Source organism: Semicossyphus pulcher, unplaced genomic scaffold, assembly GCF_022749685.1.
Source record: "Semicossyphus pulcher isolate SPU_LCO1_2020_fin unplaced genomic scaffold, fSemPul1.0.p SCAF_23, whole genome shotgun sequence".
Classification (NCBI taxonomy): domain Eukaryota; kingdom Metazoa; phylum Chordata; class Actinopteri; order Labriformes; family Labridae; genus Semicossyphus; species Semicossyphus pulcher.
The window spans coordinates 7,749,631-7,763,953 of NW_027211697.1; the positions used below are offsets into that span (position 1 = coordinate 7,749,631).

Here is a 14,323-nt window from a genome sequence, read left to right on the forward strand (position 1 = left end):
TCTGCTTTACCCCATTATCAGATACCGAGGCTCTCATCCAGCACTGTCATGCTCAGTCTGACATCTGCAGCCTTGAGGAATGAGCGTGGCGTGCTTTGCCTTGGTTTATTAAGTCAAAGAATTGGAAGCAAGAAGAATACGTAAAATCTGCTTTAGCAATCATCTCTTTTGATTCATGCGTCTGTTAGATTTCTCCAAAACAAAGCTGGAGTAGAGTGACCCTCGCTTCAGGCTTAATAAAGACAAACAGGCTTCATGAATGGCATGCAAAGCTGTGTACGATGGATGATGCGGGAGGATTCTGCGTTTGCAAAGGCTGCGTGATAGATCGCTGCTCGGGGGCATTTTAGTGAAGCGGACTGTCATTGTGTTTTCAAAGAGGTTTGTTTTGTAATCCTTGCTGCTCCCCTCTCGCCCGCATTCATGCACGCACACTCTATTGTAATTGTATTTGTTAGACAGTGTAATCGAATGAAAGGTAAGTACTCTTGAACAAACAATAGTGTTAGGGGCCTTTGCATTGAGCCATCCAACATGCACTTCAACACAGAGCAGTTTCGTGTGTTGTGTCATTCTGGGAACATCATCCATTCATGATTCTCTGTGTTTCTTACTCTAATAAAAATGAATGAGGTATTGTTGTAACAAATAGCTGTCCCTTCTTTCAATCATAGGGATGATGACCTTTTGTTCTAGTCAAATTGCATCTGTTTGTTTTTGTCTAAGCATCACTAAATAACTCCAAGGCACAGCTTTAACAATATTGCCGTTATCTTTTTGAACAAATGAGCATTACATCATTTTTCACACATTAAACACACCCCCAGGCAGAGGTAAAACATGCTGGCTTGTCTCGGGGTGAAATGAAATAGGCCCACACACCTCGAGGGGCCTCTCAGCCTTTGCAGTTCCTCTTCAGGTGTGTGAAGTTCCACCTCAAATCAGATGTGCAACAATGGCGATAAAAGCTTGAGGTTGTTTCCTGGAACGGAGAGCCAGTGTGGCTAAACAACACATGTTCCAGCAGACCTTCGTGTGCTCCCGATCCACAGCGGCTGCAGCTTTGGCAGCTTATCGTAACAGCAGAATATACAAGCCTAATTAACGTCACACCTTCAACCCCATTAGTTCCACTCCAGCTTCCACCAAATGGCCGATGTGATTCCCGTTATCCTGCATGAGAGGCATCCAGGCAGACACATTGGATGTGACAAATGTGCACGAATAAAGCATGAGACACTTATGAATGTGTGCCCTCAGGGGGAGTCTTTACGAATCCTGTCCGTCCTTTTATTTGGAGCGGCGAGCAGTGCAGGAAGCGAATGCTCATTTAAGGAAATTTTGGGTCCAGCTTTGGGGCATTTGGTGATGTTATATCTAATAATGGGCAGACGCAACATGAGTCAGGGCATAAAACTGGCAGATCTGTGATGTGAGACTTTGTTAATTGGTCTAAATTTAAAGGAGTGTGAGAGTTAGTGTAAAGGTCAGGGACGAGGGTTAAACAGAGAGGGCACTTCAGCGTGGCATTAACAGTTAGTCACCTTATTACAGGAAATATAGTTGAATATAGTTTTTTCTGTATTATCCCTTTAGGAAGACTTGACAGATCATTAAATATATAACGCTTTATGTTATGAATTATGGGGCTTGAAAATGGGGTCAGGAGATCAGAAAGCATTGAACCCCCTCTCTCCGTCTCTCTCTCTCTCTTTCATAATCCCTGTTGCAGCACTGAGTCTGGTTAATCATTGCTCCTACTTGGTGCAAAGTTGCAGAAAGTGGTGCATGTAGGCTGCCTTGGTGGGAAATCAGTCCCTATGTGTTTGTGGGAAAAGAGAGAGAGGGGAGGGAAACCCTTGCAAAACTGTCACACACTCACCAACATGTGTCAGCCTCTCCAGTGTACTTGGATACACGCTTACATCTTATGCACCCACAGAGTAATGCCTGATCACTTTGTCTGGTAAGAACATACATGTATCTGTCACATTTCCGCTACAGTTGTTTGGTATAATAGAGCTGTTATGTAGTTTTGTGGATGCAAAGCTATTAGCTTACTCACAAGTCCCGTGGTTGGAGTTCTGGCCGGTTCTGAGTGTAGAAAGTAGTTCCGGTGAGATGCCAGGGTCATGAAACCAAAAAGTTTTACCCTACAAAAACAACACGCAGGCAATAGTGATCCATTTCAAGCAAAATCATCATCCTTTGGCCCTATTTTCTCCCTTGAACAATCCAGTATCACTACGGCTGCGGCAGTCCGGTTTCTCAGGTAAGCAGACCTAGTTGCTGATTCATGTTGATTCTGACTGATTTGTGTCACGGTTGAAGTAACCTCTGAGATTGAGAGATCTTGCAACTTCGGCATGACCAGCTCCCATTCCTGACAGCAGTAGCTCTCCAACTCTGTGGGCATTGGCTTGGCACTTCCCACAAGTGCACCACCAGTTTTGGTGCAGTCTTCAAGCAGCGGCAGGCCCTTCCTTTGCTTGATTCTCTCTCTCCTTTCTCTCTCCGCCTGTTCTATGTTGATCTGACGAAGCTCAGCATCAGTATATCCAGGCTCATAGGAAGCCAGTGAATCTGCTTCTACCTGTATTTCCTCAGTGACAACATAGTCGTCTCCCAAGTTACTAATTCCAGCGTTCTCTCTTACAAACAGCTGATTACGCCGCGTGAGAAACCGGCCTGCCGCTGGCGTAGTGATATTGGATTGTTTAAGAGAGAAAATAGTACCAAAAAAATGTGCAGTATATGAAATCCTGGGATGATGATTTTGTCTTGGAACTGATCACCATTGCCTTCATGAAACTACTACTTATTCTACATTCGGAGTCAGCCAGAACTCCAACTACTCTGTGAGTAAGCTAATAGCTTTACTACTTTGTACTTTGTATTCCATACAACTTGGTGTCCAAATATCTGAACTATCCCTTTAAGCATCAGTTTAACATGAAGCAGATGCATTCAATGTTGTAATAAGCCGTGCCTGAGCTTGGAGTTTTTGAATCATAGCCAACCTCTGGGAAAGACATACCAGATAAGATTCCTAGTTTTAAGCCGCTAATGCTTCTGTTAACAGGTTTGTGACTTCACCATGTCTGATGGTGTTAAGGGGAAAAGAGTCAGCGCTGTGATCTCAGTGCACCAGTCCTGACCCGATGTCAGACCAGACAAGAGAAGCTTTGATCCCTCACGCGCCCGGGGCAATCAGTCAATCTGGACTATAGCTAATGCTCACTGCATCCTGTGGTCATTACACTGAACAGGCCATTTAGAAAATACGGCTCTTTGCTTTAGATATTATCTGGAATCCTGCTTCATGATATATCGGGTGGCCCTTTATGTTGGGACTAATGGTGGCTCGTAAAACCCAGACTAAAGAAGCTTGTTGACATGTTCAATCAAAGCCAAGGCTCTTTAATCTGAATGCCGGCTTTCTTGAGCACATTAAACACCACACATCAGTCACGACACATTGTGCTCCTTTCTCTGGAACAAATATCTTAGCCAGAGTAAACGAAAGAAAATCCAAACACATCAACATGAGCTCGACCTCCTCCCCCAACACGAGACTGGAACAGAATGGAATTTGAAACGTTTTAGCCAAAAATGTTTCCATGGTCAAGGTGTTTTTTGCAGAAACGTTTCAGATTTCGTTCCGTTCTCCGGCTTCATCCTAATCTCTCGGGTGGGAGTTTGTGGCGTCCGTCGACACACAGGTGAGTAACCTCTGGCACATGCTGACACACTCAGTCAAATACTGACGGAGAAGACGAAGGTGGACGGCGGCCAACTGTGAGTTACCGAGTGGGCGCAGCTGTGCCGAGCCGCAGGTGTCTCACAGATGGGACAAAGAGCTTTTCCTGGAGGTTTTTTGGTTCCCTTTTTTTGATGTCCTGGACAGTCTAGTGTTGGATACAGCTGCATCATTCAGCTCACTGTGGCTATGTTTGCTCTAGATGAGTGGAAATAGGATTGGTCAGGCTCCCAATGGATTTCCTTTCATGAACTAGGTCTGTTTAGGATACAAGATACACTCACATATTCTCTCCATTCACTTGTACGTCTTCTGCATGCCTTTATATCTCGGTGTAATTGTCGTGCGGTAGATATAACCCAGCCTTTTTCCTGTTTTGATCCCCTTTGTTTCACACGGCCAAGTTGAGCCAAGGTAGCGAGTAGTGTTTGCGCTGAGCTTTGATCGATTGTGTGTCTCTGTGTCATCCAGGCAGTGTGGCGAGCGTAGATAAGCCCCCCTTATGAGGTGAAAACCCTTCCCCGTCCTGCAGTATCCGCTCCCAGCACCAACAGCAGGAATAAGGGATGTCACGGCTGTTCTTCCTTTTGGCAATACTTATTTTCTCCTGCAGCATCCAGGTGGGTCCAGAGAGCATGCAAACACACACTTAAGCAAGTATGCATATGTACATGTACACACTTTCTCCCAGAGGTAAACAGCCACTATGCAAGTGTGTGTCTCTGGCCTGGCAGTGAGGGGGTGGGTGTCTTTAGCTCTGTTGCCTTCTGAAACAAGCCAGAGAGTCATTGTGTTTAAGCCTAACCAAACTGTCCCATTTTTTAACGACATGAGTGTTGTTACAGTAGCAAGACAACACATTAGAGTGGAAAACTCATTATCTTAATGGATTATATCCCCATCTTGAGGACGGGTTGTTTACAGCTCGGGATAAATGTGTTAATGCTGTTTGTCTTCAGGGTTCTTAACATCTTTCCTGCACACCTGCTTACACTACACGAATAACAGACCTTCCTTGTGTGACTTTTCGTTGCATGTTCCTTTTAATTGCTCGACAATGTCCTTAGGTGTCTCCTACTGCCACTCTGGATAAGCTAAAGGAGAGTTGGACACTGTACATGGAGGAGTGCGATCGCAACAACAGCCGAGACCCACCGACCACCGGTGAGCTGAACACAATGTTACTTTATTTCAATGTTTAAGTCTGCAATACCTTTTTTTGCCACTTGGGGCAGCAGCCAAAAAGTGTTAACACTACGCTGGTGTATTGTTGATAAGGTGAACTTTGCTAGCGTACAACTCCTGTTTACACATCAAGCAGATACAGTGTTGCTAACAGGCTACGCATTCATTTTAAGGCATGTTTCCAGTGGCCTGATGATTGAAATTGTTTGCTTTCCTTTTACCTCTGTTTTGGTCTCCACCACCTCCTGGAAGATAAGCCTAGCTCTTTAGCTGCTCAATGCTGCGATATATTCACCAGCTCGATATGTTCACCAGCGTGTTGCTAAATTTGTCTGTATGTTAAATGCTGGACATTTTTCATACATTGGGTTTATCAGAGATTAACAACAGCTGCCAGCTGCTTGCAACAAGCGGCTATGAGAGCACGGAGAGTAAGCCACATCAGTAAAGTTACAGGCTGTAAACTAAAACAATGCACTAAGAGATGCTATAAATCACACTCTGAAGTGGCAGCATTTTCCCTCTGCTCAAACCACTGTATAATCCCTCAGCTTGCAGCTTCCCAGTTTCCGATTTGCTGCACCACACACTCTGCTTTTGCTCACACGGAGAAAGAACTGGCTCCAGTTTTCTCCACTGACAGAGTGTTTAACTACATGGCAAATGCGGCTCTTCAGTTGCATTACCGTCTTCCTGCTTGTGAATTACAGTCCGATGCTCCGACTTATAAAAAAAAAGGCTGCTTCCCACACTGCTCACAAATCACACCACTCTGCAGCCCTCATGCCATTTCCTGAGCGTAAGAGCAAATTAGCAGGCGTAGAGGTGATGGGACAGACCACTTTATACGCCTGAACATTCACCTATACCATCAACCATCACTGTGTACATCCTCTGTGGGAAAGATAAAAGGTTTGACATGAGCAGAAGGTCATCAATGTAGGACTTTACTTTGAAGTCAGGATGAAAGTCCATGATGTGTACAGATGACATAATGGCCACCAACAGCCATCACTTCAAAGACATGATACTGTAGCTCTGTAGGGTCTATGTCACCCATATTTCATGTTGTATATCCTCAGGTCTTGTATGCAACAGGACTTTTGATAATTACGCGTGTTGGCCTGATGGACTCCCCAACACCACCATCAGTGTGTCGTGCCCCTGGTATCTGCCGTGGCACCATAAAGGTAATACATGTGTGGTTTAGTAGAGTGGAAGTTGTGTTCATGCACAGTTTAAATATCCTGCAGAGAAGGACAGCTGTCAGTGATACCTGTTATGTTTATTTGTGTAGTTAAGCATGGCATGGTGTATCAAGAATGTGATGCAAGCGGCCAGTGGGTGATGACGAAGAACACCAGTGAGTGTGACTCTAATGATCCAAGTCAGGTAAGAAATGTCTCCTCTTCTCTTTTACTCTTTCTTTAAGGCAGTCGACATATTTAACAAAAACAAACAAGAATGTGTTTGTGTGTGTTTTCATTTGCAGCAGTACTATGGCCATATTCGTATCATGTACACAGTGGGCTATTCCTTATCACTGGTGGCTTTGGTGTTGGCGCTTGGCATCCTCATATTCTTCAGGTAATCACGATTTTTGATTAATTAAGCGACTTAAAAGGAAACAATTCCAGCTGAGCGCATCAGTAGAATCTACATCAAACACAGCAGGAAGGGGTCATTTTAAAGTGTATGTGAATATTTACAGATTTCACTCTATGATACCTGTGGAGTAGCTTAGCATAATTTACACTGCTGCTCTGTGCAGGACCTCATACAGCCTCTGTCTGAAATGACTCAGTCACCTCTGTCCCTTTAAGAAACCCCGCCCCTTCAAGCCCACTTTCTTCTGATTGGCCAGTTCTCAAAAGCCTGCTGAGGCTGCACTTTGTGATGTCACAAAGTGCAGCGTGCAGAAAAAACTGTGTGAAACCTGGCGTTCACAGCAGCCTGCAGACTGAGCGGAGAAGCCTGGGGATTACTCCAACATACTTTTACCTACAGATTTGAAGCTTCACCCACGTTTAGTCTGGACATCCAACATTATATATATCTCTTAAAATGTGATACAGCATAATACCCCCTCTTTAACTGTTTTGGCTTTTGGTCAAGAATAAGATTAGAAAATTGATACAATTCTCATATCTGTCCATGTAGTATGGAGCTACAGGAAGAAAGCGGTTAGCTTAGTTTAGCTTCTTCTTAGCTTGGCAAAATGGCTGTAAGTAGGGGGAAACAGCTAATCTGGCTCTATCAAAATCTAACAATATCCACCAACGAGCAACTCTAAAGGTCACTTTTTTACATATCACTGTGTGTCATTTCACTCAGCAGTAACTTCCTGGACTCTCCACTAATTGCCTGTCAACTGTCCCCAGCCAAGAAATTGTCCCGAACAAAACCCACCCCCGTTAAATAGCCCAGTGACACTTTGACATTTGTATGGCTGGAACATATAACACTTTAATTAACCAGCTTTAGAGGTGCTGGTGTATGAAAGAGGTATTAATCTCCTCCACTAACTTACTGTAGGAAAGTGAACAACCTTATTTCACAACATGTCAAACACTTGCTTTGAGCAGAGCGTTGTATTGCAGCTGCAGGTTGTCTGTGAATAATCACTGTGACAATTGTTGCCTCTCATTCATCAGGAAACTGCACTGCATGAGGAACAACATACACATGAATCTGTTTGCCTCCTTCATCCTGCGAGCTCTGTCTATCCTCATCAAAGACGCTCTGTTGGAGGCCAACATCACATCCCATGACCTCAGCAGAGAGCAGGAGCAGGGATTCCCCCAGGCGTCTATGCCTCCAGTGGAGCTGCTGTTCAACAATGAGGTCAGTAATGGTCTGACAACAAGGCAATGTTTTATAGTGAGCATTAAACTACAACACATAAATTATGGGGGCCCTGTTAAAATGAGATATAGTGCATGGTCTGAAGGGAATGGTGCAAGTGCATTTGGGGAGTGTCCAAATAACATGCTATTACCAAGAAATTTGATTCCTCGGTCTCAAAAGGGTTGCATAATATATCTTTATATTACATTACTTTTTCTAAAATAATGTTTTTTAAGTGTTTAAGGATGGAAATAGGGCTGCACGGTGATGCTGTGATTAGCGCTGTTGCCTCACACCTAGACGGTTCTTAGTTCAAACCCCGGTTTGGACGAAGTGGGCGTTTCTGTGCCGAGTTTGCATGTTGTCCCTGTGCGTGCGTGGGTCCCCTCCTGGTACTCCGGCTTCCTCCCCAGGTTAATCGGTGACTCTAAATTGCCCGTAGATGTGGGTGTGAGTGTGGAAGTTTGTCTGTCTCTATGTGTCAGCCCTGTGATAGTGATAGCGACTAGTCCAGGGTGTACCTCGCCTCTCGCCCAATGACAGCTGGGATAGGCTCCAGCCCCCTTGTGACCCTGAACAGGATAAGCGGTATAGAAAATGGATGGATGTAAGGATGGAAATAGTCGTACCAACCCATATTGAGCAAGAGGGTGACCCTTTTTTTCCTGGGGAGAATTAACCATTTTTAAAGCTTATATATAACATTTAACCTCTCTTCCATCTACAATAATTTCTATAGAGGCCCATGGAATCTTGAGACTGTGAAACAGTTGCGCATTCCCGCAAATTACTGTCATTAATAAGGGAAAATGTTCTATATTTTCTTTATCTGCAACTTGACTATGGTTGGTATCCAAGTCCTTGCTAACATTCTTATTTGATGTGGCCATTATGTTTGGATACCCTATAGATAGTATGCATGATAAAATATTAAAACAAAACTTTATAAGGTCTACCATGTTACAAAAATATGTCCAAAATATGTGCTGCTATTAAAAGTATTTGTACAGTACAGCTATACGAATGTAAAGTTCAGATGCATGTATGCAAAGAAAATAATAATTATATAATAATTGTAGCAGCTTATTATCTGTAAAAGGGGTGAGGGTCATACATGTGGGTTCATGTGTAGAATTCTTGTGTTTGTGTGTTTGCTTCACAGCTGGCTGAGACCGAGGTTAAAGTTGCCACTCTAATGGCTGCAGCCATAATGCCTGAATATGATGTTCCCATCTGCTGCAGCACTGATCACTCATACCTAAATAATGTTTAACATCAGACAGCTTGATTGTTTAACTACTTCTCGCTCCTGTCTTTGCAGACAACGATCAGCTGCCGGATTGCCGTGGTGATGATGCAGTACAGCATCATGGCCAACAGCTATTGGCTGCTGGTGGAAGGTATCTACCTGCACAACCTGCTGGTCATCACCGTGTTTACAGAGAGGAACTACTTCAAAATCTACCTGTGCATCGGCTGGGGTGAGCTGGGTATTTCTGTGTGTGTGTGTGCGTGTGTGGTAATTATGTGGTGTATGATACATTTAGCCTGAAAGGAAATTAAGTCAGAGCTGATAAAGGTAAAAGGTTATTACGCTGGTGTAAAAATGACTGCTTTGCATTTAGACGGCTTTCATCTTTTTACAGGTGCCCCGTTAATATTCCTTGTGCCGTGGGTTGTAGCTAAATACCTCTATGAAAATCAAGAGTAAGTCTTCACAACACACTTGCTCTCTATCTGTACTTCCTTCCACTCCTGTCTCTGTAGCCTTTGACCAACATTTTTAGCTCATCTGTCTTGTTGGCCTATTGTCTTTCTCCTGAGTGTGAATGTTGACACACAGCAGCTCATGGTTACTACACCAAGACTACTTTTCACAAGATGACAAATATGGAAACCATGTGAGGATTGCAGTTATGTGTAGAACATTTTTAATATTTCATGTTGGTACTTGGCACCTTCCTTAAGTGTTCACACTAAAGCAGCAAATGGGGAGGAAAGGGCTTTTCAGAGCCAGACTCTCTAAACTGCTGACACATTGTGTTGCTGCATAAAATTCAAGGTGAAGTGTGATGGAACAGTTTGTCTGTCACTCTGTCACATTTCATTGGCCAGGAAGAGGAAGTATTCTCCCTTTGCAGGAGTTTATAACGATGTAACTGTGTTACAGAGTGAGTCTTGATTTGAAGCATGTAAGCGTGTTTCCTTTATCGCATTGCTCCTCACTGACTTTCCCTCTAATGTTCTTCTTCTTCAGGTGCTGGGAGCAAAATATAAACATGAATTACTGGTGGATCATCCGTTCCCCGATATTACTCGCAGTTGTGGTAATTTCTCCTTCCTCTCTCTCGCTTTATTGCTGCTTTGTTGCTTTTTTACTGCCGTGGCCTGAGGATTTATGTGTTTTGGGTTGTCCGTACAACCCATTCGCGTGAATGTGATAACTCAGGACTGGCTGGTGTAACGTCCCTCCTCTGAATGATTGTGTTGCAACCTCTCCTTTTTAATTTAGGCCTGCTTATGCTGTTGTTTTGTTTTTTAGTGTAAGGTCTTCCTTTAAAAATGATCAATATACAAATCCCCCCTGCCCTGTCCCGGCCACAGTCATTCTTTGTGTAACACTGATGGATGAAAACTGTAACTTGACTGGCTGACCCTGACAACATGACCCTCATCATGTGCCATATAAGTTATTTACAAGTGTTCGTAATTTAGAATACATTGGCGTACAAAATCCTGCATGTTCCTCCAGAACTGGAGCCTTTTTTAAAACTTTCTTTTCCCTTTCATTGATTCTAAAATATTTAACACACCTCATTTATTTATGAGGTATAAAAGGCTGCCTGTGCTTCTGGCCTAACACGAGGGAAGCATCTTAAGAGTCAAAGGTTTTTCAGATTAAAGAAATATGTTCTTCTTTTTGCACTGTTACCCACTTCAAGGTTAAGCTTAAACCCTGTCCATGCTGGGACCAGCCCTCTTATTGTAGGTATGTCCTGAAAGGTCAGCTCTGTGCTTTTATATAAGTGCAATTTGTCATGGCTCTTATGTCAGGCCAGTTACACAGACATCCCGGCTTTTTCCATGCATTAATCGTGCTGCTAAGTGGCCTGTATCTCACAGGAATTCCTGTGTTTGAGTTGTTGTAGGGACGGGGCGGCTGGTTCCCATTTCCACATTTCCTTCTTTATCCTGATCCTGCCGTGGTCAGGCCGCACATCAGAGTAGAAAACTACACTCAGTTGTAGACACTCTTACATGTATGTGTGTGTGAATGCCCTTTAGTATTTAGTATTTTGCTTTTGAGAATAACACACACATAGATGTATATAGGTACATGTTGCAGTGTGTGTATACGGAGTAGTTGATGGTGATGAAGATTACAGAGGTTAAATCTAGGTTTAAGCAACCTTGCAGTTGTACTTTATATGTTATATATATATTATTTTTCTGTTTAGTCCCAACAATATGTTGTTTATTATGGACATGGCTACGAGAAGTTGAAGATTCTCATAGTTGGTTCTTTTTTAGCCTCTTCCTTGGCTTACAACTTTTGCTCATTCCTCATTCTGAAAGATCATAAAATGCCTGGCTAATAACTTTGTGTACAAATTGGGAACAGCTCCCGTAAATTACCGCTAACGATAAAATGTCACATCATGAAGGATTTTCATCAGAGGAACACCCACTGTTTCTTGAAATGCCATCTGCTGTGATGGTGATATGTGTTCCCTGGTGTGTGCATAGTAAAGTTAAGGGGTCATTTCACCCTAACATTTTGTGTTCTGTTCTCCATTCTGTTGGTATTAATCTTCACACTTAGATTTATTCCAAAAGTTTTTAGGTATTTATCTTACATTTGTCCCATTTTAGTAAGTACGAATGTATGCTTTGTCTTTCACAGATCAACTTCCTCATCTTCATCCATATCATCGAAATTCTTGTGTCAAAACTTCGAGCGCATCAAATGAGATACACCGATTACAAATTTAGGTGAGTCCAAACCTCCGAGCAGTTTTTCCTCTTTACATTATTACATTATTCTCTCTCTTTATTCTGTGTTTTAATCTCTTCGTCTCTTATCCCGTCTGTCTCAGGTTGGCTAAGTCGACCTTAACCCTGATCCCTCTGCTGGGTATCCATCAGGTGGTCTTCATCTTTGTGACAGACGAGTCCACGAAGGCGACCATCAGTCTGCGTCTCACCAAGCTCTTCACTGACCTCTTCTTCTCCTCCTTCCAGGTTGTATCAGTTGAGAGATGAACCAACACTGAATTTATAAATGATAAACTAATTGAACATGTACAGCAGAAGGTTATATAACTGAAGTTAAATGCTAAAAGAAGGACTTTCCCTTCATGCAGACAACTGATAAGTGCTGTATTAATTAATGTGTCAGGAGGGTTTACATTAACATAACACGCTGTTTGTGCTGCTAACTGGCTGTGTCACACTGTGACATAATGACAGTGACCTTTTAGCTACGGGGACACAGATAACGTGTGTCAGGATTACAGCTAAACAACAGGGGAGGAAAACGACAGAGAGAGGAGGAAACTAAGAACCCCAGAGAGAGAGAGAGAGATGACAGAAGTGCAGACACAAGGCTTTTACTTGGCTTTAGACGTTGCATTTGTGTGAATATCGGAGCTGCATTGAGTTAATGTAGAGGGCTGACTGTTGGTTTTCTCCACAGGGTCTTTTGGTGGCCATCTTGTACTGCTTTGTCAATAAAGAAGTGAGTCTACTTGTTTGCAAGACAACCACATTTGTCAACCCCCGAGTTTCTTCCTGTCATCACATTTCGTGCATTTGTCTCCGCCCTCTCCTCAGGTGCAATCCGAAATCCTGAAGAAGTGGAAGCGCTGGAAGCTAGGGAGGAATATCGAGGAGGAATACCGCCACACCTACAGCAATACACCCAACACCAAGACGGGAAGTCTTTTGAACCACGTCTCTCGACTGCCTCATCTCCCAGACATCGCCAAGAGCTCTGCCCCGGTCTGCAGCCCGGAGGAGACGCTCATGCTCGTGTCCGGATGCCACAACGGTATGGTGAACAGTAAGGGGGAAGGCCAGTGCGGGAGTGAGGGAACCATCAGCAACTGCACCCTAGAGGAGGACATCAGCCTCACAGACAAGGTGGAGGGCTACGAGGTTCAGAGAGAGAATGTGGAGAGCGACTTGTGAAACGTGCAGAGAATGAGAACTCGGCGAAGAAAGTTGGAGGGCCTTGCGCTCTCATCTGGCTCTGACATACTGCCCTGGGTGGCTGTGAAGAGCTGATAGAGTCATCTGTCAGAGCAGCCTTTGCCCAGAAATCAGTGCCACTGGGAGACAGACACTCAGCCCCCTCTGCAGCCTGAACACGGAGAATGATACAGCTGACACCCACGCTGAGGTGTCTCATGTGCTGTGAGCCTTGTGAATGGATTTCTGTAGATGTTTGTCAGACGGGGGAAAGAACCTGCTGCATGTTGGACAATGCAACAACATCAACGCGAGGGTCAAGACATGTTAAATAATAAGAAAAAACCCTGAAACCTCAAACAGCATTAAAGGAAACAAAAGAAGACAAAAAAAAGACACAGGGTCCTTGCTTGAGCCTCTGCTTTAATTTGTGCTGTGTATCAAATGTGTGTTCTGTGGTACTGGAGGTTAAAGGCAAATAGGACATTGAACTGTACACACAAAAAAAAAGACCAAACAAGTGAAACTAAACAACATGGTAGGAGAAGTTTTTATCAGTGTGCTCTGATAGCTGTTGCTTTTTTGTTTAATACTGTTGAAAATGTGTATAAAAAAAGAAACATTCTGTTACCTCGTACAGTAAGGTGACCTCAGTGTTGTTGAACTCATCCAGGGCTCATTGGAAATCGGCAGCTGCTCTCATCAGGACATTCCTGGCCTACCAATGACTGTATATATAGATGAGCGACGCGTCTCCATCTGCTCTGATTGTACGAAAGTGATGCCAAAATAGCCCCCGTGATCTTACGATGGTGACGTCATTTGGAGTTGCGCAGCCGCTGTAGCCACTTCCGCTAACCAAAACACACTTGAATTACCGAAAAAAACAGCAAAGATCCCACACGTCGGCGTACTTAACAGCAGAACAGCTTCTTGTGTTGGTGTGAAGCTAACGTTAACAGATATGGGAACTTCAATGACTGTAGTTTTAGTTACGTTTCCTCTCGCCGATCATCCTCTACTCTGCTAATCCGGAACAGATCGGCTGCAGGAGCCGTATTTGTCAACAGAGCTGTCAATCATCCTTTTGACAGCATCAAATAATTATTAATGACGTAAATCAGCATGATAAGAACTAACTATAATGACAGAAGCCATGTTTTAGAAAAATGTATTTGCCATTTTGATTTTATAGTTTGAATCATGTCCCATCTGATAACATGGAGGAGGCGGGCTTTATGACCTATACTGCAGCCAGTCAGCAGGGGGCGCTTGAAATGTTTTGGCTCCATGTCGTCCATCTTATATACAGTCTATGTGGCGTATAGGCATTTAAAAGAG

The 14,323-nt window shown here is 43.5% G+C and overlaps 1 protein-coding gene across 1 annotated transcript; it reads left to right on the plus strand.

Moving 5' to 3' along the window:
• Positions 1–4,326: 4,326 nt before the first annotated feature.
• Positions 4,327–13,015, plus strand: gcgra (glucagon receptor a). Its single transcript, XM_069674538.1, has 13 exons — positions 4,327–4,380; positions 4,828–4,924; positions 6,028–6,135; positions 6,243–6,337; positions 6,438–6,532; positions 7,600–7,789; positions 9,114–9,273; positions 9,439–9,499; positions 10,050–10,119; positions 11,697–11,785; positions 11,890–12,034; positions 12,489–12,530; positions 12,626–13,015. The coding sequence occupies exons 1-13, from the start codon at positions 4,327–4,329 to the stop codon at positions 12,980–12,982; spliced, it is 1,563 nt and encodes a 520-aa protein (XP_069530639.1). The 3' UTR covers positions 12,983–13,015.
• The last annotated feature ends 1,308 nt before the right edge of the window (positions 13,016–14,323 follow it).